Here is a 27,151-nt window from a genome sequence, read left to right as displayed (position 1 = left end):
AATGTTCTTATGTTTATTAAAGTCATTGCTTTCATTAATTAGTAAGGACCTTTTAATTGAAAACTTCTTGTTGACTTATAGGATAAGGACATATGAGCATGAAGCAGTATGGGAGAAAGCTCTTGTAACATATGACCTTGAGACAAGCCTCCCTCCATCTACTCGCCAGGCAGGAATAATAGAGGTAATTTTATATTATAATAAGAAATGAATGTAGGAATCGATATCCACCCTACTCAAAGTCATTTGCAGTAAATGCAAAATTGTTTTAGGACTTAAAGAGACCTCTTTGTCATCAAGCCCAGCCTTCTGTCATCGGCAGTAAAACTGCATAATCTAAGTTAACTCAATATAAGTACCTTAGATTAGATATTAGAAAGAAATTTTTTACTGTAAGGGTGATTCTAATATTTGTCCTGAAAACCTGAAGGCTTCTGTTCTTCTTGTCACTCATCCATAATCCCTATCTTGGGTAATAAATCTTGTGAAATATTTCAAGATATATGTATTTAATTTTGTATTTAATTTGGCCAGTTCCAAAAATGATAGGATATAGAAAGTAAAGTAATTGGTTTTTTTACCATCTCGTTCTCTAAACTTGTCCATTATGGCAGGTATCTTACTGAAGCTACAGTATTTCTGATAAACTAAATAAATAGAATTTATATTGTTTTATTTTGATCCTTTAAAAATATGTCACTTTTTTGCCTATACTGGTTCTGTAATAACATAGCAGAGATAAATCCGTGTTTCCAATAATTTCGTTTTCCCGTGGTACTCTTCTTTCCCTGCTCCAAATTAGTTAGCATCATTGTTAAAGTTTTGCTGTGTTTCCCCTTGATTACAGTTGCACACATAACCTGGGCACAATTATAATGTCTTCACGGTCTTCAAACAGATAGGACTTTAGGTAGGAAATGTTTTCAAATCCCCACCAGGAATAACAGTTCATTATGAAGTAAAACCAGTTTTGGCTTACTACCCAGCAATGATGGAATGGAGAAGTATACAGACATAGTTTGTTTGATACACAACATAGAAGTTTATTTGAAAGAATTTCTGCTACAGTAGTAACGAAACCGTTTTTCCAGGGTTGCATGTATCAACAATGTAATCAGTAGTCTTATCAATAAGTATTGATGTTATATAGTGCCGAGATTAAAATACTGATGGTTCTGCCTTACCCACAAAGGCTTCTTTTTTAACAAAGCTAAACAAAGCCTTTTTAAAAAGCCAGTTCAGTCTATTAAATGAGGAAATCAACTTGCAGTAATTTTGTTAATTCCAGGCTTTGCAGAATTTTGGCCTTTGCCACACTCTTTCGATGTATTTAAAAGGTCTGGAACATGAAAACACTGAGTGGTGTGCGAAGCTACAGGAAATACGCTACCAGGCGGCATGGAGGAATATGCAGTGGGGCCACATCTCTTCTGTCAAGTAAACCAAATTACGTTTTTTGCTAGTTCTTTAAGTGAAAGGCAGCGGTTTCAGTTCCAAGCAAAAAGACAACACTAGAGCATAATTTTCATGAAGCAGGTCACCTAATTTAAAACTTTAATTGAAAAGCAGTCTTTTACACTGAGACCTGTGTGGTTTGTATGCATGTTACTTTTCATTATCCTCAGAAACTTTACACAGTTGATTCTTCTTTTTCATTGTTTGTAACTATAAACTGAAATTTTCCATTTTTTACTCAGATAGTAAATGTCTTAAGTAGGTATGGATAAGTGGGATGGATAGTTTATAATGTTTAATTTACAGTCAAATGGGGAAAATTAAGGATATGGAACTGTTGGAACGGGTCCAGAGGAGAGCTACAAAGATGATCAGAGGGCTGGAGCATCTCCCATACAAGGACAGACTGAGAGAGTTGGGGTTGTTCAGCCTGGAGAAGAGAAGGCTCCGAGGAGATCTTATGGCAGCCTTCCAGTACCTGAAAGGGGCTACACAAAAGCTGGGGAGGGACTGTTCACGAAGTCTTGTAGTGATAGAATGAGGGGGAACAGGTATAAACTGGAAAGAGGCAGATTTAGGCTAGACATTAGGAAAAATTTCTTCACCATGAGAGTGATGAGGCACTGGAACAGGTTGCCCAGGGAAGCTGTGGCTGCCCCGGCCTTGGAGGTGTTCAAGGCCAGGTTGGATGAGGCCTTGGGCAGCCTGGTCTGGTGGGATGCCCCTGCCCATGGCAGGGGGCTTGGAACTGGATGATCTTTAAGGTCCCTTTCAACCCAAACTGTTCTATGAAAATATTACTTGGTAAGCCAGAAGAGGCTATCAAGACCTGGATAAGCAAGCACCGATGTGGATTCATGGCTGCTCCTCCATAGAGGAATCTCCTCCCTTGTGTCATGTTGAGTGCCTGGCATTAGTTATTTCGTATGACTGGCCAGGATAGTTTGTGACCTTTGTCCCTTCCAAGTACAGCTATATCATTGCACATTTTAGGAGGAACAAGGGTCACATGGAAAAGGTAATGGGTATAAATTGCTCATGGGGACATTCCGATTGGATTCCAGAAGAAAATTTTTCACCATGGGAACAGTTAAACATTGGAATAAGCTCCCCAGGGAAGTGGTAGATTACTCTACCCTGGACACCTTTAAGGCTCAGCTTGACAGGGTGCTGGGCCATCCCATATAATCTATATATCACTTAAGACTCTTACTGGAAGGTGGATCTGAGGGACATACTCTTGGTGTGTTTACTCTTTTCTCCCACACTGTCCTAAGATCGTTGTTTAGAAGCACCTAGAGAATTTCACAGACATACCCTGTTGAAGGGCATACCTCGTGCCACAAGCAGAACAGTCTTCGTAGAGGTGGGCTCCGTCACTGTGTTAGAGACTGTATAAAACCTGTTAGGCAAACAGGGTATTCAGCTTCAATGCAGGAGCAGGAAAACGACTTAAAAGAAGAGAGCGAGTGAGATGGCAGGAAAGTGAAAAGGGCAAATGACAAAATTTATTTGAACAAGATACATTTTTTCAACCTTCTGACTTTCTCTGTTTTTTCTTTTTTAAAAATATTGCTGAGGTTAAATGTAAATATTGTTCATTCTGAACTGAAGGTGCGTATATACCATAATATAGATAATTCAGCTTAATACTGTGAGGGATGTGTGATTAAATTTTTATTGTGCACTTGGTTTTGTGTCATATTTTTGACACAACCTGGAACATATTCTATGTATTCCAAACATGTTGACAATTACTGAGGGAAGGGGTGTTTTAAACAGCAATTTGAGTTTATAAAGTGCTATATTAATTTTAAATTTAAAGGGTTGTGTTGTTATTTTTCATCATGCAAAACAACAATCCACTCAGCTGCAGAAAATGTACTATTGAAAGCATTTGTCATGAAGATAAAATTGATTTCTTTGTAGAGAAGGATACTTTTTATTTTATGTTCTTTTGTTCTATTTTTAAGAGATGAGACAGGAAGACCAGGGTACCATGAATCATTGTATGATGCTCTTCAGTCTTTACGAGATAAGGAATTCTCTACGTTCTATGATAGTCTTAAAGATGCCAGGTAAGTGTATGCAAATATTTCCTGTTAGAGTGAGAGATGGAGAGTATGTATGTGTGTTTGTGTTCACAAGTTATATGTAAAAGTGTATTATGGGGTTTTATGGACTTAAACAAAGATTCACACAAAGAATAAAATAAACACTACTGGATTGCAACATCATTTCTAAGTTGTTTAACTTAAATTTGTCTTTTCCTCGTATGCAATTTCTGTGTTAAATGACAATAGATTTCCTGTAGTGTACATCACTTACTTTTCTTTTTTAAGTGGATTTGAATGGCGACTACTCTTCTTTAGCTCAGCTATCACGTTTGTCGAAAACTTTATTTTTTGAACTTCAATGGTAATACAAAGTAATTCTGACCTGAATAGTTTTGCTATTTAAGTTCTGCTCACTATGGAAGTTACATTAAGCGCATTTGGATTTATTTATGAGTATTAAAAAAAAAATAATAATTTACTATTTCTCTGTTAAATCCACAGAGTGAATGAAGTAGAAGAGCTGTGCAAAGGCAGTCTTGAGTCTGTTTATTCATTATATCCAACTCTTTGCCGACTACAACTAATTGGAGAGTTGGAAAATATAGGTCTGCTATTCTCCAGGTATTTTTTAAGCTTGTTTTCTACTCCTTTCTCAGTTTTCAGAATGTTTGTTAAGCAAGTCTAGCACAAAAATAAAATAACCTCAACAAATTTTGTTAATTAACATCTCAAACTTTATCTTAAAATTAGCTTTTTATTTTAGCTTTACCATGTGAAGACAAATCTAGATTATGTCCAGACTGGGTTTATTCATGGTCTAATTTTAATTAGTTGATATTATGCCAATATTTACAATAATTGTTTTCTTTTCCTGTATTTTGAGTTCCCTGGTATGCTCCAAGGCAACAGTGGTATCTCTTGGTTTTCCAGAGTGTCTGAGTCATCCTTTTCTGGTTTGCTTTCTGAAAATGTTTTCCATTTCTGTGATGATCTCCATAGATCTATTGGAAGTTGTTTCTGTTTGAATCACTTTCTTCATGAACCACTATTACCATCAGTGTTCTACTAGAATTCTTTACTTTGCTTTTCAGTCACAGGAGGGTATTCACTTCCGTAGTGCTATTGACATGGAATTTTTTTCTGCTACAGTTGCATCAGTTTGGTAGCTTATTTTCATCCTGCAGTTACTTACCATGTCCAGGATTTTGTGAGCTATTGCTATATGCAGTTAATGAATTACATAAGAAAATAATACATATAATGGCAACCAACTCAACTATGGTGTCACATTTTGGAATTTGTTCTTATATTAATCCTTATACAACCTATAAAATAAAATAGCAATCTTGGTCTGTAATGTTTCAAGTGGCCCTGTATTTGAATGCAATTCCCTTTGCTGATGGACTTCTAAGACAACAGTTTTTGAAGCTTAATCAAGAATGTTTGCAGTGGAGTTGTTCACCTTACTGATGTTGATGTCTTTAAACTGGAAGCCTGACAGTTTATTCCGCATACTAACCATTGTAGGGTTTCATTAACTGTGTCTTGGTAGGTTTTGAACTACCTTAGTAGTTTACTTTTGTTACTCATCTTGCATTTCACTAATATTTAGCAAGAGTTTACAACAGATCTTTTTCCTTTTGGTAACAATTGCAGATCTGTTACTACTCAACAACTGAATGATATTTATTTGAAATGGCAGAGACATTCCCAGCTTCTCAAGGACAGCGACTTCTGTTTCCAGGAACCTATCATGGCTCTGCGGACTGTAATTTTGGAGATCTTACTTGAAAAGGAGAATGAAAATACCAAGAGAGAATGTATTAAAGACATCCTGACCAAACATCTAGTGGAGCTTTCTAGATTGGCAAGAACTGCTAAAAATACACAGGTAATACATTTTGGGAAAGATGAGTGGTGGGTATTCTAGTTTATGGAAGAACTTCATTTTTTAACAGTAATAAAGATTAACTGTAGTATAAGTTTATTCAATGAATCAATTAGTTGGAGACTTAAACTAAGTAGGACTTATTCATAAACTGTATTTATGAACATGTTTCTCGGGTTTTTTTCTGAGATATCTTAGGATGTAATAATAATCACTAAGCTAAAATTTTAAATCCAGTATTTCAGTGGGTACTGATTGTAGAATTTATATACTTTATACCTTCAAGCAATTTAAAATGTTACACGTTGATTATTTTGGGGTTTGTGAGGTCTAATTCCATAGCCTATTTTTGTTGCAAATCAGAATTTTCTGTAGGTATATGGAAAAATACCATAATCTCTTTGCTGCAAATAAATTCTTAGTGTTGGATAGGCAGAGTATGCTGCACAAGTAGAACAAATGCAGATGAAATTTAAAAACAAAACTTGCTGTGAGATACATGTATTTGATGTAAAGAATTGTTTATAATGTTTTGTTCATTTTCAGCTTCCAGAAAGAGCTATGTTCCAGATCAAACAGTACAATCCAACAGGATATGGAGTTTCTGAATGGCAACTAGAAGAAGCTCAGGTTTTCTGGGCTAAAAAGGAAGAGAGTCTTGCACTGAATATTCTTAAAGGCATGATAAAAAAATTAGAAGCAGATTGGTTTCAGGTATGTTTATATAATGTATAAACATCTGTCACCTGCCATTCGCTTACATTAAGGCAATTTCAAGCAGGAGTTTTTATGCCTTTTTTAGTAGCTCAGTTATTTCCTCTGTGAGTTACTGCAGGAGTTTTGGAAAAATGCATTCTGATCCTTGTGAGTTAATAGCTCTGATTTTGTCCACTTATTCAGTAGCCTTTGCTGTTGACCATTTAGTAGCAAATAGACCTCTGAATTTATCATAAAGAAAGGTTTTGCAGTGAGACTTGTCCATCTTCTTCGTAGTGAACACAAATACAAGAAAAATTAGATTTTTTTCTGTTCTGGCTTCTCAGAGCATTATTTGTTTTGTAACTCTATTTTCTTTTTATCAAGTGGACTGTCTGGTGGCTTGCTGCTCCTAAAATATTTTTTAAATGCTTTTTTCTTATTTTTTGGAGTCTTCAAGTTGTTTGGGGTTTTGGACAGCTTGATGGTGGGTTTTTAGTTTATCATTTGACAGGACATTTTATGATTTTTGTAAATATATTTTCTTTTTGCTTGGACAAAACTTTATGTTGTGTACTGATGTGCAGAAAATTTCTTCATCATCCTTACCTTTGAGTTTAGCCACAATGGTTTTCTTTGAGTGATTTTTGGAGATTAAGAAGCATTCACTTTGAATCCATATTCTCTACTAAGGAATTTCAGAAAAGCTGGAGAAGTTCTCCAAACATATCAGACTTGCTGCTCCTCCTTTGGTTTTCATGATTGCTTCATTAATCAGTTAATGAAGGCCTCCAAAAATTTAGTCCTTATTTCACCTTCCAGTGTTATGCATACCCTGTCCACGTAAGGAGATTTTATTGTTTTACTGCCTGTGATATACTTCAATATTTCACAGTTAGCATTGCCATCTTGACCAGGTGGTTCTTACTGTGTACCTTATACTAGAAGTATTTTGGAAACTTGTCCTACTGTACAGCCAGCTGAGCTGGTGTCAAATCATATGAAAATCTGCTTATTCATTGTCTCAGATCACTTTTAACCAAGATTCCATGTAGACGTCTATCTGTAAAATATAATGATGACACATATTTATTACAATTTCTGAATGTTTCCAACAGAGTGTGCTGTGGTACTTTACATTAAATGAGGATATTAGAAGTAACAGTTCTGGAAACATGCTGTGAATTTATTTGATTTCTATTGCATTTTGTCGTTGTTGTTCTGTTTTCGTTGTTCAAACTGTCAGGTATTTAAAAATATATGCTCTCTTTTAGTCTAACATAGAAGGTGATTTAAGATTATTGACTACTCTAGGTGTGCATTGTAAATGACTCTGTAGGTGCATTATGTGTAATAGGCCCAAGTGATTACATTATATTCAGGTTTTATGAATTGCCTATCTTGTATGTAAAAGATACTTTTGTTTGATGCCTCTCTCTTTATTCTTTTTACTCCCAAACTTGCTTTCTGAAAGGTTGAGAATGATCCTCATCTGAAATTGATGTATACAGAGTGTCTGAGGCTATGCGGAACCTGGCTGGCAGAAACGTGCTTGGAAAACCCTACGGTCATCATGCAGAAATACTTAGAAAAGGTGCATCCAGTCTTTAAACTGTGCAGTCTTTGAGATAATGTTGTGCTAAAATGTTGTTAAAATGTCAAGTAAATTTTGTGATGCAGCTTTTATTTTTCTGGATTCTTATATTATAGTTTCACGTCACATATAACATCACGGTCTTATAAAAGAGTGAGAATATGGCTTTATAGAATTCACAGTGAAACTTTTGTGTGATGCTGGCTTAGAAGTTCAGTGACAACAACTGCCAATCCCGATTCCCTTTCCTCTTCCACGCCATCCCCATGCTTTCCTTTTCAGGACAAATCATTTTCTTATTGTGTTTTTGATATGGGGATTGCGTTGTTAACAATCTCATTCCAAGTGCTGGAAAGTCTCGCACTAGTGTTTCAAAGTACTGTAATTATTTGTTACTGTTAGTCGGTAGTAGAAACATTTTTATTAGTGTAACTCTGCATTTCTTTATTTTGTGCTAGTTTTATAGAATCATAGAATGCCAGGTTGAAAGGGACCTCAAGGATCATCTGATCCAACCTTTCTTCGTAAAAGCACAATCCAGACAAGATGGCCCAGCAACCTCTCCAGCCAGATCTTGAAATTGTCCAATGTTGGGGAATCCACCGCTTTCCTGGGGAGATTATTCCAATGGCTGATTGTTGTCATTGTGATTTATTTTTCTTTTTCTATCCAGTCGGAATCTCCCCAGGAGTAACTTGTACCCTTTACAAAAGATGACTTGAGCACCAATACTTTTCATTTGCACCATCAGGGCTTTGTAGTCTTCCTTGGTTCTGCCCAGGTTCCAATATCATTCGTGCCCATGTGAATACCAGTGTCTGTGCTCAAGTTGTGGCACCCTCTCAACCACATCTTGGACCTTAGCTTTTGGAGGGCAGCATGCCTCTCCTGACTCCTTGTCAGGTCAGCAGATAGGTGCCTCAGTGCCCTTTAACAGAGTCACCCACTACAAGCTCTCATCATTTCTTTTTGCAATATCCACTCTGTGCTGCTGGTACCATATCTGCATGTAGACCTTGCTCGCAACTGAAATTTGTGAAATGCTGCATAGTTACGCTCCACAGGGTTTATTCACTCTGATGGTTTGAGTCAATGACCTTTACATATAATTTCCTTCTCTTTGGGGCACTTTTTTGACTGTCTTCTATTTTTTTCTCACCATCATATGAGATAAGGTTGTTAAACTATTGTAAAATAGTTTATATTAGATATAGATATATCTAATATAAACTAGATCTCTAACATAAACTAGATATATAGATATATAGATATATAGATATATAGATATATAGATATATAGATATATAGATATATAGATATATAGATATATAGATATATAGATATATATCTAGTTTATATTAGATATAGATATATCTAATAGATATAAACTAGATCTCTAATATAAACTAGATAGATAGATAGATAGATAGATAGATAGATAGATAGCGGTAGGAGCCTTGTGTATGATTATTAAAGCTGTTTCATGCAGGGTAATACTTTGACTATTAGCACTGGAACAGTTCTCAAAGATTTCATTCACTTAGAAGGGAAATACTCAGTTGGTGGTTTTATTTTGTATGCTTATATATTACATCAGGGGAACATCAAAATAACCTGTTCAGGCAGATGACACTGCTTAGTAGGGGGTGTGGACAAGATGGTCTCCAGCCATTCTGCATTTCTATGATAACAGAGTTTAATCAAGTATTATGCAGCACTTTTAATCTGATTATCAGTCTCTTCATTATTGTAACTTTCCTTTTAGGCTGTGGAAATTGCTGCAAGCCAAAGTGGAGACAGCAGTGATGAACTGAAGAAAGGAAAGATGAAGGCTTTCCTGTCTTTGGCTCGTTTCTCAGATAATCAGTACCAGCGAATTGAGAACTACATGAAATCCTCAGAGTTTGAAAATAAGCAGGCATTACTGAAGAAGGCCAAGGAGGAGGTTGGCCTCATCATGGAGCGTAGAGTTCAGACAAACAGGTGAGCAGTCAAATGGAGAGGTGGTTACTGTGGAGCCATCAAGGGCTCCATCTTTACTAATTCTCTGTCCCTCTGGGCAAGTGGTACAGCATGAATCACATCTGCACAGCTGAATTTTCCCTCCTTCCCAAAACAGTGGCCAAGTCTGTAGTGCATGTTGCAAGTACTTTCTGAACTTGGTGTAGGGGAGCGCTAGATAGCTAAGCCAAGGAATGTTACGACAGTTAAACAGTATCGATGATCTTGGCCCAGAATTCACATTTATTCTCTGGATGTGTTTAGTCTATTTGACAGCGAAAACATTACAGAGTGAAAAAAAAATGAGTTTGAGATTTTTCTCCATTACGCATTTGGTGAAAGAGCAGCAGCATTCATCTTAATAAAGAATTCTTAAACGTTTAGTAAAAGCAATTGCAAGTGAGCAGAAAAAAACTGTGCTTGAGCAGTTAGAAAGTGAAATAGTTAGACAGTGATCTTTACTGGATATTCACATTTCCACCAGTATTGAGATTAAATCATGAAAAACTAAAAAGACACTGACTGAAAATTCACTTAGAGTGGTGAATCTGTGTAGACATACACCAAAGAAATAGCTCCCACAGTTTGGTTCCTCGGTTGTTTTACTGTGCTGGTATATACAAAACAAGTGAAAAAAAAGTTAAATTAGTAAGCAAGAGAAGTAGAGACAGCCTGGCTTGTGAGTTCATTAAAAGAGAAATTGTTTAAAATTGTCTGTTCACACAGATACACGGTGAAGGTTCAGCGAGAACTTAAACTGGATGAGTGTGCCATACATGCCCTAACTGAGGATCGTAAACGTTTCTTGTGTAAAGCAGTGGAGAACTACATCAGCTGTTTACTAAGTGGAGAAGAGCACGATATGTGGATCTTCCGACTCTGTTCCCTGTGGCTTGAAAATTCTGGAGTTGATAGAGTTAATGAAATGATGAAGGTATCTTTCTGTTGTTGCTTTTTATTATTATGCTTTGACATTAAATTGTCCACCTTTCTTCTCCTGCTTTTTCTAGAAGACGAACTACAGCGCTGCGCAGTGTGCTTTCCTGTGTATCTCCTTATCTTTTCCCTCAAAAGTTATTTTTTCAGTCATCGTTGCTCAGCAGTTAGTTTTTCATCAGAGCTGTAGTTCTCAATGCATTTTAATTTGAACTAATTTAATTTAACATTTTCATTTTCACAGGTCTGTATAATTAAGCATATCTCATGATCTTTCATTGTTGTCACCTAGTTCTTTACATACCTTGGATACTACCCATCTTCAACAAGCTTATTATTCAACAGCGTTATTATTCTAGTTAATATTATATATACTTTCAGGTAAAAGGTTGTGCTTTTAGACTGTCTGTGTAACACAGTAATTGTGGACTAGTAAAGTTCTCTTTCAGAGGTTGGTTCTGTCATTTCTAGAATTGTGTAGGAATTCTGCTAATTCTTATCTGAAAGATCTGGTTATAATGGATATCTGTATAATTCTTCACTTTGTGTTGTAACCAACTTTGAAAAATAGAGAATGCTCATTGACTCGTGTTTTTAACATAGACTTGTTTCTTGTCTTAAACTAAATTGTGGGGTTTTTTTAAAGAAAAAGAATCTAGAAATGAATTCTGGATCAATTTATCCAAGCTCTGCTCTAATAGTGTAGAAAATAGTAATTGTCTTATGAAGGACTTGCAGCATTCAGGGGACGTGGACCAAGATGATGTGTTACTGGATTGCCATTTGATCACACAGCAGTGATTACTTTCAGGTTAACAAAAATTGCAACCCCGAAATTGCTGGTCTTTTCTTGATGTTTTCTGATTGCATTTTCTTTGTGTCTAGTAGAACTTTCTAACTGATTTTTCTCTACCACAGAAAAATGCAGAGAAGATCCCTTCGTACAAGTTTTTGCCTCTAATGTACCAGCTGGCTGCTCGGATGGGAACCAAGATGATGGGTGGTTTAGGATTTCATGAAGTTCTGAACAATGTAATTGATGTTTCTCGTATCTAAAAATATCTTGCTTGGCCTAGTAGCGCACACTTGAAAACAACAGGTGTCTTCCTTTCTGGAGTTATAGCTAAATGAGTGATGGAGGTGATAAAGGTGTATGAAAAACTAATGATGCAAAATCTCCATAGTAGCGGGGGAGGATTTGGGACTTTTTTCCTCGTTACTTAATTGATTGTTGTTTTGTATAAGAGTAGCCTTATGCAGATATAGGAATATACTTTGTATTTTAGTTGTGGAAATACCATCTAACTATTACTTTTTAGTTCTTATTAGGAGTCTTAGACATTTGAAAGAACTAATAATGTTAACTAAGTAATTTTTTTTTCTATATTTCTATATATTTCTATATTTATTTTTCTATTTTTTTCAATAATGGGATCTTTTTCTTGGCAGCTGATGTCTAGAATCTCACGGGATCATCCACATCACTCTTTGTTTATAATACTAGCTTTGGCAAATGCTAGCAAAGATGAACTCCTTACAAAACCAGATGCAATAAGAAGAAATAAGTTAATTAAAAATGTACCGAAAGAAATCTCCCAGCTTGATGTGGTAACTACAAAAAATTCCATTCTGTTAATCACATTTGTTCCTTTTATTTTGTTAAAAAATGAAAAAGAAAATTATGTCAAATTGTATTTTAGTTTAGAGCTCATCAGCTAACTTTTGTTAAGAAAGACTGTGAGGGAAAAGAAGTATTTTTAATAATAAAAAACCCCTCCTTTTGTGCATACATTGGTAATTGTTATTGAAAGGATTATGGGGCTGAATGAAACATGGTTAACCCTTTCCACAAGAAATAGCCCCAATTACATCAAAGAGTTTTGTGATAAACATCCTTGATGCGTGATTCTGTAAGAGGCATTTTAGTTGCATCAAAGACTCGAGTGAGTTTGTTGTTAAAAGTACATACTGAATTGAGTTCTTTTTCCCTGCTTTGAGTGATGACGTCTCTTCTGTTGAAGTATTTAGCCTTATGCAGTGTATGTTTTGTTCCTTTATATGACCTTTATATGTTAAAAGCCAAGATGATGGGTAATACTGAATTGTGGCTTCGTGTTAATGTCGTTACTGCTTAATTTTTGTTGGAACCTGTATTTGGAATCATCTCATATCTAGATTAGTTGCCTCTTCTTTCCCCACTCACTACAGACTTGTCATTACCTCCTTCCCCTCCATATATCCATGATATAATTTTTCAGCATGTTTTTAGGTGGCTTTTTTTTTACCTTTCTCTCAGGCTTGTAGTTCTTTTGTGCTCCCATTCTTAGGAGTAAGATTATACTAAACTCATCTTAGTCTTCTCAGAGTTTGGCACAGAAGGGACACATGGTCAGATTTTTGCAGGCTTTTCTTCTGTTGGAAAGCAGGAAGGTAGTGGAAGAACATCCAATACTGCCTGTCCCTTTTTCTGAAGAATTTTTGCATTTTTTTTGCACTTTGCCTGGACAGATTTGCTCTCTCTCTATCCAAGATAATATTGTACTTTATTAGTTATCTTCAATTAGACAACACAGAACTTTTCTTTGAATTATTTCTGTTCATATCACAAAAGACTGTCCATAATTGCCTTTTTCTCTGTTTTCATGGGATGTATCTCAATTGTACTTATTTGATGGCATGTTGTGATGCATCTTTAATCTTACAAGATGCAGTTTGCAAGATCTGATGTTTGTATTCTGTTGCATTTTTTAGGACAGAATGGAGGCTGCTAGCAATATAATCAATATTGTAAGAAAAAAGAGAGCTCGTATGGTTAGAGACATTGAAGCACTTTGTGATGCTTACATCACGTTAGCAAATCTAGATGCTACTCCATGGAAAACCCATAGAAGTAAGTCTTGGAAAGTATTTTGTATTTAATAGTGAAGATACGTTACATTTTCTTGGGTTAAAAAGTATATGTCTACATATTGATATTTAGATAAAGGAGATACCGTGTTAGCTCTGTGTTCTGTTTTTGATAAATGTAGAATTTAGTCTGGATTAAAAAGATCATAGTAAGTACTTGCACTGCAAGGTTCAGACTTCCTAAGTATGAAACTTGAGAAAATTCCAGTTATCCTCTTGTCATCTTCATCAGCTTGACAGAAGCATGCAGTGAGGTCCCAAAAGCAATATAAGTCGTTTTTTTTAATGAGCTTTGGTGTATGTTTATACTTCTGAATTTAAAAATATTAATTCCTTTTAGTTACAGAAGGAATAAGTATTCCAGCTGACCAGCCAATTATTAAACTGAAGAACCTGGAGGATGTTGTTGTCCCTACCATGGAAATTAAGGTGACTGAAGTTGAAATAAATATACAGTATAATATCAAATCTTAGAATCAACTTCACATTTTTATAAGGCAATCAGGGCATATATCTCTTCATCAAATTCCCATGTCCTTTACAGATTAGCCTACCAGGGGTGCTTTTCTGTCAGGTGGGAGATGCAGCATGAGATGGTTTCCTTAGGCTTTGATCCCAAGTCTTATATTTGTGGTATAGTGGCTTATTGTAGGAAGATGGCTTTGCCACTGCCACTATTACCACTGACTTTTCTTTCGTTATCAAAAGGGGTGAGGAGCTTGTAAAGAAGATCTTATTTTGTAGGTGCTAGCTCAAGAGTTTCAGGGAGGTGCTTAATTCCCAGAAATAGAAATTGAAGAGATAGATAGAGATACCTTTTTGGCTGTTCCTAAATGGCCAGCCTGTATGTTTTTACCGTTTAGTAATGGTGAATGATCCGTTCTTACTAGCATAAGTGGTTGATGGGATGGGTGCATAGGCACTCATTCTTGGATGCCGCATGCTCTACCTAGACAACTTATAAGTTTCAGGAGTGCACAGCCACCTAAAATTTACATGTTATGAAGCAAGACTTCCCTATGTAGAAGTCCCTCAGGCTGTGTCTATAAATGTAAATAAAACAAGCCTAGGGACATTTTGCTGTTTGACTTCGAGGCCAGAAATTGCCACGCATGCTAAATAGCATTTGTTTGTAGAGCTCCTGTTGACCCAGGGTGTTGCTGCTTTGGACAACTCGGTTGTCCTTTTCTTTGCCTTTCTTCTTCTCCACTACAAACTATCTCAAATAGTTGGAGGTGTGTGATGTAAACAGCAGAAGCGATGTTTCCATTCAGCTGAGCGGGGCTGCATCGTGGCATGAAGATAGGGAGGCAGGCGGAGGGTACATGTCCTGTAAAATACAACAGTTTTAGGATTGTAGATTGGGTCCATTTGAAGCCTAATGCACCCCAGCTGTACATAAACATCTCTTGACAGAATGCTTGTTGGGACATGCTGAAATTGTTTCAGAGGTTGTTCTGTGGGAGTCTGCAGCACCAGGTCCCCTGTGACATGAAAAAGGAGAAATCAAATTCACTCCTTTGCTCAGCAGATTTTTCCAGCCTTTGTGGTTATCCTTGTAGGTGATGGAATGCTTATATTAATATTTAGCATGTAGTCTGCTAACGAGGTTTGCAAACAACTCATTACCACTTTCTCTGAGTGAAATGGAGGTAATATTTATATTACTTTTAAACTGATTTATAATTGCAGGTGGATCCCACAGGACAGTATGAAAATTTGGTCACAATAAAGTCTTTTAAGCCAGAATTTCGTTTAGCAGGAGGCCTGAATCTGCCTAAAATAATAGACTGTGTAGGATCAGATGGTAAAGAAAGGAGGCAGCTGGTTAAGGTAGGTTCTGTCGATTGTAATGACATATCAGAGGCTTAGTGTGTTGGAATTTTTTAAGATCATGTCAGTTTTCTCATGTGTCACTTCTGTACCATTAGCAGACTTTTCACAGTTCAGTGTCAGCTTTCTCAGTTCAGAAATGCTCTGATAAAGGAAATTACAAAGATAATATATGATATGATGTGATATAAACTATTTTTGTCATTATTTTTCAACAATGCATGTAATACACAGTGGCTTAACTGACAACTAGCAGACCTGTGACCTAGAGTGTACAGGGAATAAAAGCCATCAGCATTTTGTGTTAAGTATTTCCTTTTTCCCATGTTCTCCATGTAAAAAGAATTACAAATTCAGACACAATCGAAAACACGCACGTGGAAACACAGATCTCTAAAGATATTTATTCTCTTTAAACTCAATTGATGTCATTCTCTCTGTCTTTGAATGTAAATGTGCAGCAGCTGCTGGCAGAATTCTGTTCTGCTTTTAAGTGTGGGCTAGTTTTGAAGTGTTTTAAGAGAAGCATGAATATCTGCATCCAGTAATCAGAACTGCTGATGCTGCTTCAGCAGTGTGCTGGATGGCTAAATATGATGAATGAAACGTCTGTTTTTTGAAAGCATGCCATAAGGCATGCAGGTTGATTGAATCCTTAATGAAAGAACATTTGTCAGAAAAAAAAAACTAAGAAAAAGATGATGATTTAAGTTAATGATGGTTCTGCTTAAGCAGCTGAGCACTATTAGAAAACCATATGCAGAGAAAAAAGCAGTTGTTAATTATATTTTATTACAGGTGATTACTGTGGAAAAGTAACTTGTACTTTCTGGATTTTTTTTAAAATAATTTCTTAAAGTTGTTGAACAGGAAATTAAATACTGAAGTGTGTTCTTTCACTGCTTTTTCTCTTTATGCTAAAGGGGCGGGATGACCTGAGACAAGATGCTGTTATGCAGCAGGTTTTCCAGATGTGCAATACATTGCTCCAGCAAAACACTGAAACACGGAAGAGAAAATTAACTATCCGAAGATACAAGGTAATGCTGAATAGCTGCTGCATCAGAAGAATATTTGCTATAGATAAAATGTATTTCCCCATTCTTGTCTTTTTAACCCAAAGACAGTATAAGGTATATTACATTTATTTGTTATTAAAACAGCCACTGTGCTTCAAGGTGTGTGATGAACAATTAATACAATTTAATTATTACAATTAGAACAGTTATTACAATTTCTTTTTTCCAGATCTTTAAAAAATTTCAAATACCCAATATATATTAAAATACTCTTCAAAGCTTTCTTTATATGAACTTGTAAGTGAAAAGAAATTGTCATGCACTGTCCTTGAATTGCGAGTTGCTAGTCATTAAACTTGAGCATATGAGTTTGTTTATGAATTCTCATTATTTTTAGTCTTTCCATATTCCTTAATTAATTATTAATAAATTGTAGTCTTGCAGTATTCCTTAAAATTTAATCCAGAAGTCCCATCTAGGGTCTGCTCATGCAGGATTTGAATTGCAGAACTGTTTTTGTTGGAATTGAGAATACAGAAATAAATTTTTACTGTGAATGCAGAAAACTTGTTTAAACAGGAGCTTTCCTCTCCTCCTTCTTTTATGTGCTTGGGCTTAGAGTAATAGCTATGAATGTGACCTCTGAATAAGTACTGTCTAAGTAAAAGTTCTTGTTGTCAAGTGAGAAATGTGTATTCTGGAATTTCTAGAGGAGATTATCTGAATTGTTAGCATAGTTCTAAGAATTTACAGGTGGAGTTAGGGCCACATTTTTTGAATGACTTTCAATGAAGACTCAGGTTTCTGTGTGTGTAAATTCATAGAACCACAGAATGGTTTGGGTTGGAAGGGACCTTAAAGATCATTAGTTCTAACCCCACTGCCATGGGCAGGGACACCTTCTGCTACATCAGGTTGGTCAAAGCCTCATCCAACCTGGCAGAGAAAAAGAGAATGGGGGTTGCATTATGAGATAGAGACTTCCATAAAAAAAGAAAATTGAAGGAATCAGGCCATAGGTATTTCTCTCAGGACAGAAGATTGTTCATTCTGGCCAGTTCTGTCTGCTCCTGTAGTTAAAGTAACTGTTACAGCCAGTTATGAAGTGAGAAACACTTCCCTGGGATGGGAAGTGTTTCTAAGACTACCCTCATATGTTTACGCACCTACCATGTGTTTGTTCCAGATTTTACTGTTTACATGCAGTTTGCACACTGCTTGTATTATCCCATTCAAGTGCAGCAATCTGTTGGCAGTCACAGATCAGCGAGAATACTGATGCAAATGTGCACATGGAGTAGGATCATTAGATTGTACAGAAGTTTGTAGTGGAAGGTTCTCTGGGCGAGGAAAAAATACCAAGTGGAATCATAGAATAGTTTGGGTTGGAAGGGGCCTTAAAGATCATCCAGTTCCAACCCCCCTGCCATGGGCAGGGACATCTCCCACTAGATTAGGCTTCCCAAGGCCCCATCCAGCCTAGCCTTGAACACCTCCAAGGATGGGGCATCCACAACTTCCCTGGGCAACTTGTTCCAGTGGCGCACCACTCTCATTGTGAAGAAATTCCTCTTTGTGTCTAATCTAAATCTGCCTCTCTCTAATTAATAGCCATTCTCCCCTAGTCCTATCACTACATGTCTTTTTACAAAGTCCCTCCCCAGGTCCCTTGTAGCCCCCTTCAGGTACTGGAAGGCCACTCTAAGATCTCCTCAGAGCCTTCTCTTCTCCAGGCTGAACAACCCAAACTCTCTCAGCCTGTCCTCATAGCAGAGGTGCTCCAGCCCTGTGATCGTCTTTGTAGCCCTCCTCTGGACCTGTTCCAACAGCTCCATATCCTCCTTTCATTGAGGATTCCAGAACTGGACACAATACTCCAGGTGGGGTCTCACAAGAGAGGAATAGAGGGGCAGAATCACCTCCCTTGACCTGCTGGCCACGCTTCTTTTGGTGCAGCCTAGGATACAGTTGGCCTTCAGGGCTGCAAGTGCACATGGCCACCTCATGTTGAGCTTTTCATCAATCAGCACCCCAAAATCCTTCTGTGCAGGGCTGCTCTCAATCACATCATCCCCCATCCTCTATGGAAACCACAAAAAGGTAGAAAAATCCTGAAGGTATTTTATGTATACATGTGTATTTAAACCATATTTTGTGGTTTGATCTTTTGTATTTTTCAACAAACCCCAGTGCTCGGTAGCAGCATGCATGTTCGTAGTTGTGTGTCACCCTCCCCCATGCAGCTTTGGGTTTGTTTTACAGGTGGTGCCCCTTTCTCAGAGAAGTGGTGTTCTTGAGTGGTGCTCAGGAACAACTCCCATTGGGGAGTTTCTTGTCAATGTCCACAAGGGAGCTCACAAGAGATACAGACCAAAAGATTACTGCGCTTCTCAGTGTCAAAAAATAATGATGGTGAGTCAAAGGAACTGAAAAAAAATGCTGGCTCATGTTTCCTGGGGACGTGGGAGGGTAGAATTTACAGAGAATAATATATTACACTTTTAGTCTATTATAATGAATATGACCAGTGGCGAGTTTTTACTAAATCAAAAGTTACTGAGTGGATGACAGTTGCAAGAATGATCTGAATACAGCTCAATCTCCGATAAATCCGTGCGTTGTTTTCTATAATGTAAATCTATTGGTATTCCAAAATTTTCATGAAAGACCAAATAAAATCAGTGTAAATTTATCTTACAGAATTAATTTATGTTTGTCCTGTTTCTAATTGCATTGAAAAATCATTTTCTTTTCATGAATAAATTAAAATTCTAAATACTAGTCCTTGAAAATAAAAATATAATTTTAGAATGAAGCTGAGATTATGGTACTGCCTTAATTGCTGGGAGGCAGTGGGAAGGGATCTGGCTTCTCTACTGTGACAGCTACGTACTCCCTGCCCCTCACAATGAGTCAGTTCAGGGAGCTAAGCCAGAAGATTAACTTTATGTTCAAGTGACTGAAAGACGCCTGGTGCCTTAGGTACAAGTAGGGGAGGGTTCTTCTTTCTTCTGGTGATAGGCGGCTGCTAGATGAGTTCAGCTGCTTTAGTTCAGTTCCACAAACCACTTCACCATGTGTTTAGAAAATCACAGTTTTACCTGTTACTTTATACAGCCATACTATGCAAGAGATTATTTCCTCTTGAATCTGTGGAATATTAACAGGATAAAAATATATTTCATTTTGTCTCTGTGCAACTTTTGCCTGTGAATTACTGAGAAGGACTTCTTCACAGTGACATGATCCATCAGGTGAGCAAAGTTGCCAGAACGGAGTGCAAGGGAAAGCATCCCCCAAGGAAATGGATGCATTTACTGGTACTTGCACGTGAAATGCAGGCACCTGCCAAGCCAAAGAAATGGGAGGATGTAGCCCAAGTTGTGTATGAAAATATAATTGTATAGTGAAACAGATATTAATGATCACTGTAAAAAAGACATTCCGTATAGCTCAGAGAGCTATAACAGTATTTGTTGGAGGAGAGAGGTGTAGAAAGAAGAAATATATTTCTTTTGAAAGGAGGAGGTAATTTCCTTCCAAAGCAGTCAGTCATGGAGAAAACATCTCTTATTTGTTTAAAGGATGCACAAAAGAAGCGTCCTGAAGAGAAATATGGCATCTTCATGAAAGTCTGCGAGAACTTTCAGCCTGTCTTTCGTTATTTCTGCATGGAAAAGTTCCTGGATCCAGCTGTGTGGTTTGAAAAACGGTTGGCTTACACTCGCAGTGTGGCTACATCTTCTATAGGTATTAAGTTGGGTTTCTGACATTGGCTTTTTAGATTTATACCATTTATTTATTATTATTATTTACACCATTTCAGAGGGAGTGGCTGTTCTGATTTTGTCATATGCCAGAAAAGGGGGGAGTAGGAGGTAAAACAGGCCAGTAAGGAAACACCAGCATTATTTTCATAATAAAGATTTCCGATTCTTTCTGCAGTAGAAAGACAGAAGGGAATTCTGTGTTTCTTTGTTTAATATAGTGGTTTGTATTTTTAGGTTCTGGTATTTTTTAAACGTTGTCTAACAGACTAATTCTGTTGTTTTATTTAGCGTTTACTCGTTTCACCTGTAGCCTCAAATGTTATAACTGAGTTGAAAAGCTTAATCATTTTTTGCAGTGGCATCATTAGGCATGGCTGAAATGGTTGTTTAAGCTTTGGCATTTTTCCTGTGATTTTTCTGTCTTAAGGAAATAAATGTATTTGGATTATGGGTTTCTTTTGGGTGACTCAGTTTTGCATTGAGTTTCTGGAAGGTATTTGATAATATATTTTATACATTGCAGTAGATGTTGGCATATTCTTTATACACTCCCTTTTTTGGTGATAAAAATGAAGTAAATCTGCGGATAAACAGAACTCGGTGAAAGAATTTTATAGCAAATACTGTTACCCATGTCCACTTGCTAACAGAGTAATAGTAACAGGCTTAACTTGTAGCAAGGGAGAATTAACTTGGAGGTTTTCTAGGTGTAAGGACAGTGAAGCACTGAAATAGGCCTACATGAAAGATCTTATTATTTGTGTCACTGGAGATTTTTTAAAACCAACTTAGACAAATATCCTTCGGGAACTATATAGGTGCTCCAGCTGAATTATGGACTGAATTATGTCCAGTGCTGTTTTCTGGATTACATGAGTTGAAATTATGATTTTATTGTGTACTTGATTTTTATCGTTTTAATTTTTTTGAAAGCTGGGAAATTGTTTGGCAAAGAAGTCTGTGGAGTAGATAAAACAATATACATCTGCATGAAAGCAACCTTTTTGCAACTGCGTGCAGATAACTTTTTCATTTTGGATTTGTGGATTGGCATTTGCTTTTTGCTGGAGTAATATGTATACATTAGGGAAGAAATATTCTCACTTTTAATTTGTTGGCATGTGTTAACACTGATTGTAATCATCTTCTCTTTATTAAATATTCCCTGTTTTTTATGGCATGTAAATATTCAGCACTTGCCTTTTTCTTTCAGTTGGCTACATACTTGGACTTGGAGACAGGCACGTTCAGAATATTCTGATAGATGAAGAAACAGCAGAACTCGTGCATATAGATCTGGGTAAGTGCAACAGACAGGAGAACCTTAAATTTTCTTTGCTTTAGTGTTTTTAAAAATATTTATTATCCTCTCATTTAGGGGTTGCTTTTGAGCAGGGTAAAGTCCTCCCCACACCAGAGACTGTGCCATTTAGATTAACCAGGGACATTGTGGATGGAATGGGCATCACTGGCGTGGAAGGAGTCTTCAGGAGGTAAGTGCTCCTGTATTGCATAGTGGGTAAGGAGACACCAGAGTACTTTTGGCTTTACAATTGTTACATGTTCACAGAATCACAGAATAACCAGGTTGGAAGAGACCCACCGGATCACCGAGTCCAACGGTTCCTACCAAACACTAAACCATATCCCTCAGCACCTCGTCCACCCGTGCCTTAAACACCTCCAGGGAAGGTGACTCAACCACCTCCCTGGGCAGCCTGTTCCAGTGCCCAATGACCCTTTCTGTGAAGAATTTTTTCCTAATGTCCAGCCTAAACCTCCCCTGGCGGAGCTTGAGGCCATTCCCTCTTGTCCTGTCCCCTGTCACTTGGGAGAAGAGGCCAGCACCCTCCTCTCCACAACGTCCTTTCAGGTAGTTGTAGAGAGCAATGAGGTCACCCCTCAGCCTCCTCTTCTCCAGGCTAAACAACCCCAGCTCTCTCAGCCGCTCCTCATAAGGCCTGTTCTCCAGCCCTTTCACCAGCTTTGTTGCTCTTCTCTGGACTCTCTCCAGAGCCTCAACATCCTTCTTGTGGTGAGGGGCCCAGAACTGAACACAGTATTCGAGGAGCGGTCTCACCAGTGCCGAGTACAGAGGGAGGATAACCCTGTTAAGTAGTTCTGATTCTTGGGAGGACACTGATTTCTACGGATGATATCCAAACATAAATGCTGTCCTCTAACCCACTCGCTGTTGTTTATGTAGCCAATTACGTGTTCATTTTTGTTGCCCAGCTTTTCATATTCTTCACTAACTGATGGGTTATTGTCACCCTCTTTGGAAATCAGGGATGGCCTAGTGCTTCCAGAGGCTCCACAGCTGAATTTCATCCCTTGTTTTAGACTGGTGTTTATTTTCCTGGAGTGCTATGTGTTTCTTTCAGACCCATACATTCACAGTTGTTAAGTTTCTTTGAACCATTTTGCCTTGAATTTCTTCTCAAATTTATGTAAATAATTTGCAGTGTTTTCCCTCTTTTGGATCCTATATTTGATATCATTTTCAAATATAAATCCCACAATAGATTTGAACGGCAAAACAGAAAAATCACAAAGGGCTGACTTTAATCTCCTGTGAATGAGCCGGGGTGGGGTCCTAAAAAGCAGGCCATTTCTCCTGTTAAAGACTTTAATGATGTTCATGAATGTAGTGCTTGCAAACCCCAAATTTCATGTCTTTAACAAAGTATATAGCACAGGTGTTGTCTTAGTAAGGTAGCAATTAGCTTTAATAAGTAGTTCTTAATATATCTTTGTACTGTGAAGGTACAGTCACTGCTACTTCTGTTCTAAACGTGAGGCTGTCACGTTCACAGTTTCATGCTACTTCTGAAACTTTTGTCCATGATACAGAAAAGCATGAATTGTTTGCCTCTTGCTGAAGTATATAGAGTATAAAAGGCACTGGTGCAGGTACTGTTTCTGCCTCAGTCGGAATGACTTGTAATAACAGTATAGGTGTAAGTGTATAAATGAGTCACCTTGTTTGTGTTCTCATCCTGGAGCACACAGGAGGCCTAATCCCTCTTCACTGAAGTACCTCTCCCATAAAGAAATCTTCCTATTCCTTCCACAGGGTTACTTTACTTGAGTGTGAATGTCGGTAACCACTTCTGTGTCTAAACTCATTGGAGAGATTTCAGAAGTAGCTTGATATCTCTGGCTACTGGATCTGCTCATTTCATCCAAAGGAATCCTACCAAGATTCTTCGTGTTGCTGAGCACCCCTGGCACCTCAATGACCACTGTTGACTCAGTGGTTAATTCTATGTATAGAAACATTTCAGACTAGTGAAATGTGTAATCTCTTTCCCATAGGAATATTGTGAGTGAACTACTCGATCTCTTTGTGGTCTTACATTTCTATACTAATCCAGTTTTTTTTCCCAAATGGAAACATCAGAGAGGTTACTCATTTGTTAGAAATGAACTTTTGACTACAAATGTCCATTACTTAAATGATGAAAATACCATTCTGTGAAAAAGAACCTAAAAATACAGTAAAATAATATTTTCTAGATGCTGTGAGAAAACAATGGCTGTTATGAGAAATTCTCAAGAAGCTTTGCTGACTATTGTAGAGGTAAGCACTTCATCGTTCTTTCTAACAGTAACCTGCTGGACTATCTTCAGTTTCTTGTCTTCATCTTCATATGCATTACTAGAGTGGATATTTGTGTAGAGTTTTTTGTTCAGTTTTTCATTTAGTAGTGTTGTTAGATTTGTTAATTCATGAAGATATGTTGGTCAGATTTGTTAATTTAGCCCAGAGAAAAGGAGGCTGAGGAGAGACCTTGTCACTGTCTACAACTGCCTGAAAGGAGATTGTAGCAAGGTGGGTGCTGGTCTCTTCTCCAAAGTAACAGGCGATAGGATGAGAGGAAATGACTTCAAGTTGCACCAGGGGAAATTCAGATTAGATATCAGGAAAGATTTCTTCACCAGAAGTGTTCTTGAGCACTGGCAGAGGCTCCCCAGGGAGGTGGTTGAGTCACCATCCCTGGAGGTATTGAAAAGACAGGTAGATGAAGTGCTCAGGGACACGGCTTAGTAGTGGACGGGTACAGTTGGACTTCATGATCTCAAAAGATCTTTCCCAACCAAGCGATTTTATGATTTTATGTAATCTTCAATAAAATCAAGACTAGTTTGCAATTTTCCATCTTCAGTATCTAAATGCTTCTAGCCATAGTGCAACATTCCTAGCATGCATTGTGCGAATGGAATTAAATCTTTTTTGCATAGGTTACAAAGATGAGAATTAAACTGATTTTTAGAAGTAGTTTATACTATAGATTAAAAAATAATGAGGTACCTAGAACTGTATTAAAAAATTATCTCTTCATTGCTGAGATGGAACTGAATGGCAAAAGTGAGTCAAGTAGGAATAACTCAAATAGCTGGAAATGATAGATGCAGTTTTATCACTGGGTTGTCTACTAAGCAGTTTAGCCCAATTCTTCTAGGGCACCAGACTGGCTGCAATTCGCAGTTTAAATTAAATAGAGATTTATTTACTGTGTAGGTGCTGCTCTATGATCCTCTTTTCGACTGGACCATGAACCCCTTGAAAGCTTTGTACTTGCAGCAGAGACCGGAGGATGAGTCTGACATGAGCTCTACGCTTGGTACTGATCCACAAGAATGTAAAAGAAAAGCCAGGTGCAAGATTTTTTTCTTACTGTCTTGCTTAGTGCCCCGTTGCCTTGCTTTGTGATTTTCTTACTTCTTTTTTTATTCCACCAGCAGCGATGACCAGAGTTTTAACAAAGTGGCTGAGCGCGTTCTGATGAGGCTTCAGGAGAAGCTGAAAGGTGTTGAGGAGGGAACAGTGCTCAATGTGGGAGGGCAGGTGAACCTCCTCATACAGCAGGCCATGGACCCTAAAAATCTGAGCCAACTCTTCCCTGGATGGAAAGCCTGGGTGTGACCTGGAAGAATCCAGCACGTTTTTAGAAGAAACCTATTTTTATGCAGCAAGTGGCTTAACATTTCACATTGGTATTTCACAATTAAAACTTATATCAGGAGCAGCTGTGAAGGATTATATGTATTAGTATTTGGTGGATGGTTTGGGGTTTTTTTCAATAATTTGTTACAGAGAAAACATTTCTTGTCCACTTAATGTTCACCATAGAGTATAAACACCAGACAGTGCTTTGATGTTCCTTGTGACCTGCAAGGACTTTGCTTGGACATGCTGGATGCTTTATATTCTTAAAACCTGAGATTCGTCACTTTTGTTCATCTGTTAAATAGCTGGAGTCTTGCATATAATAATTCTGTATGGTAACCAGCCCATGCAGAGCTGATGATCTAAAAACCATGAGTCACAAAGTAACCAGCTAAAGTGCATTTCAAAAGGAGGTGCAGACTTTAAGGATAATCCTACAGTGAATGTAAAAGAAAACCAAAGAACCTCATGCTTTACGAACTGAGGGTTCTTTGGGTTGCTTTATTTCAGCTCAGTTAAATGGACGCTTCTTTATATAGATAAGGACTTTGAGCCAAGTGGAGGACTGCTGCATTTTTTCCTGTTGTAAATGAAATTATGTTGGTACTTTATTTTTATAACATTACTTTAATAGTATAGAACAATAAAAAAATATTTAGCTTTTGTAGCTCAGACTTCCTTCATAAAATGGACTGTACGAGGAAGCTAAGCATACAGGATACACCACTAAAGCAAACAGTCATCCTGTATCAGGAATAAACACCTGTCAGAAACATTGCAGTTGCATTTTGAGCACAAAGATATCATCCTGATTACCCGCAGCTTTACAGAAGATATTGCTCCTTCTGAGATAAAAAAACCTATTATAATTAGATAGTCAATGAATATGGATAATGCAAGAATCCACGCAAATAACAGTCTCACTGCTATATTTAATACATCTTCCTGAATCATCTTTGTATTTAAAAATAAGAATAAAATTTGGCATAATCTCACATTATCTTAGTTTACACTTTATGCATTTTTATGGTGGTGTTAGTGAAGAATTTTTATTCTAATTAGCATTTCACTGATTTTTATTTGTACAGCATTTGCACAATTTTTATGCTGTATCTTTGTTTTGTAAGCTTATGTCCACATGGCAACGTGGTTTGTGTTAACGTTTTCATGAAGCTGACATAAATTTCTGTTTATTCTTGGAACCAAAACTGCGTCCTGGCTTTTCTGTGGGGATGAACTCTCATCCAGGGATAGAATCATTCAATCATTGAATGGTTTGGGTTGGAAGAGACCTTAAAGATCATCCAGTTGCAACCCCCTTCCATGGGCAGGGACACCTCCCACCAGACCAGGCTGCCCAAGGCCCCATCCAACCTGGCCTTGAACTTTTCCAGGTGGGGCAGCCACAGCTTCCCTGGGCAACCTGTGCCAGTGCCTCACCACTCTCATGGGGAAGAAATTCTTCCTTATGTCTAGTCTAAATCTGCCCCTCTCCAGTTTATACCCATTGCCTGGAGAGGGGCAGATTTAGACTAGTGATACAGTGATTTGTGCTTTGAAAATTACTTACCTGACAGAGCTCGTGGTCTGCATGTGAATTTTAAATGACAATTAGGAAAACGAGAAAAGTCCTGTCAGGCAATTACAGAATGGCAGGTAGGAAAGGACTAAACAAAAAGCAGTTTTTCAGCACAGACTAAAAGAAATCTGGTAGTATTTCATGGAAATTTTCTCATGTTTCTTATAGAGGAAGTTCTTTAGGCTTTTAAATGTTATTTAACAGTAGAGTTCTAGTTGTCTTATTGTATAAAAGCTGTGGGCAGATCCTGTTCTTCCCTTGTGAGTTACTGATGCTCCAATTGAAAAGAAATATTTTCATCTTGCTGGATGGCAATTTAGATTTTTTACTTACAGCAAAGAGTGAAACATTAATGCAGTTGTCTTGGGGAAATCTTAACTTAAAAGGAAAGAATTGAGTTATGGTGTTCAGTGCGTGCTTTTGAATGTCTGTATGTTTTTATTGTTCAAGCCAAATGAAACA

The 27,151-nt window shown here is 37.4% G+C and overlaps 1 protein-coding gene across 1 annotated transcript in view; it reads left to right on the top strand.

Annotated features, from left to right (window-relative positions):
• Positions 1 to 26,316, top strand: part of ATM (ATM serine/threonine kinase) — a 74,160-nt gene extending 47,844 nt beyond the window's left edge. The window contains exons 42-63 of the mRNA XM_069883448.1: positions 82 to 184; positions 1,289 to 1,437; positions 3,429 to 3,533; positions 4,014 to 4,133; positions 5,169 to 5,403; positions 5,947 to 6,114; positions 7,571 to 7,690; positions 9,456 to 9,673; positions 10,418 to 10,625; positions 11,546 to 11,659; positions 12,077 to 12,235; positions 13,379 to 13,517; positions 13,875 to 13,963; positions 15,227 to 15,367; positions 16,291 to 16,407; positions 18,649 to 18,798; positions 19,971 to 20,136; positions 21,370 to 21,456; positions 21,535 to 21,649; positions 23,676 to 23,739; positions 24,682 to 24,818; positions 24,906 to 26,316. Of these exons, the coding sequence (XP_069739549.1) occupies positions 82 to 184; positions 1,289 to 1,437; positions 3,429 to 3,533; positions 4,014 to 4,133; positions 5,169 to 5,403; positions 5,947 to 6,114; positions 7,571 to 7,690; positions 9,456 to 9,673; positions 10,418 to 10,625; positions 11,546 to 11,659; positions 12,077 to 12,235; positions 13,379 to 13,517; positions 13,875 to 13,963; positions 15,227 to 15,367; positions 16,291 to 16,407; positions 18,649 to 18,798; positions 19,971 to 20,136; positions 21,370 to 21,456; positions 21,535 to 21,649; positions 23,676 to 23,739; positions 24,682 to 24,818; positions 24,906 to 25,086 (3,085 nt within the window). The 3' untranslated portion in view covers positions 25,087 to 26,316. The remainder of the gene's footprint in view (positions 1 to 81; positions 185 to 1,288; positions 1,438 to 3,428; positions 3,534 to 4,013; positions 4,134 to 5,168; positions 5,404 to 5,946; positions 6,115 to 7,570; positions 7,691 to 9,455; positions 9,674 to 10,417; positions 10,626 to 11,545; positions 11,660 to 12,076; positions 12,236 to 13,378; positions 13,518 to 13,874; positions 13,964 to 15,226; positions 15,368 to 16,290; positions 16,408 to 18,648; positions 18,799 to 19,970; positions 20,137 to 21,369; positions 21,457 to 21,534; positions 21,650 to 23,675; positions 23,740 to 24,681; positions 24,819 to 24,905) is intronic.
• The last annotated feature ends 835 nt before the right edge of the window (positions 26,317 to 27,151 follow it).

The sequence above is a fragment of the Phaenicophaeus curvirostris genome, chromosome 1 (genome assembly GCF_032191515.1).
Source record: "Phaenicophaeus curvirostris isolate KB17595 chromosome 1, BPBGC_Pcur_1.0, whole genome shotgun sequence".
Taxonomy (NCBI): domain Eukaryota; kingdom Metazoa; phylum Chordata; class Aves; order Cuculiformes; family Cuculidae; genus Phaenicophaeus; species Phaenicophaeus curvirostris.
The sequence above is the reverse complement of the archived record's forward strand: the minus strand, read 5'-3'. Positions and strand labels throughout refer to the sequence as shown.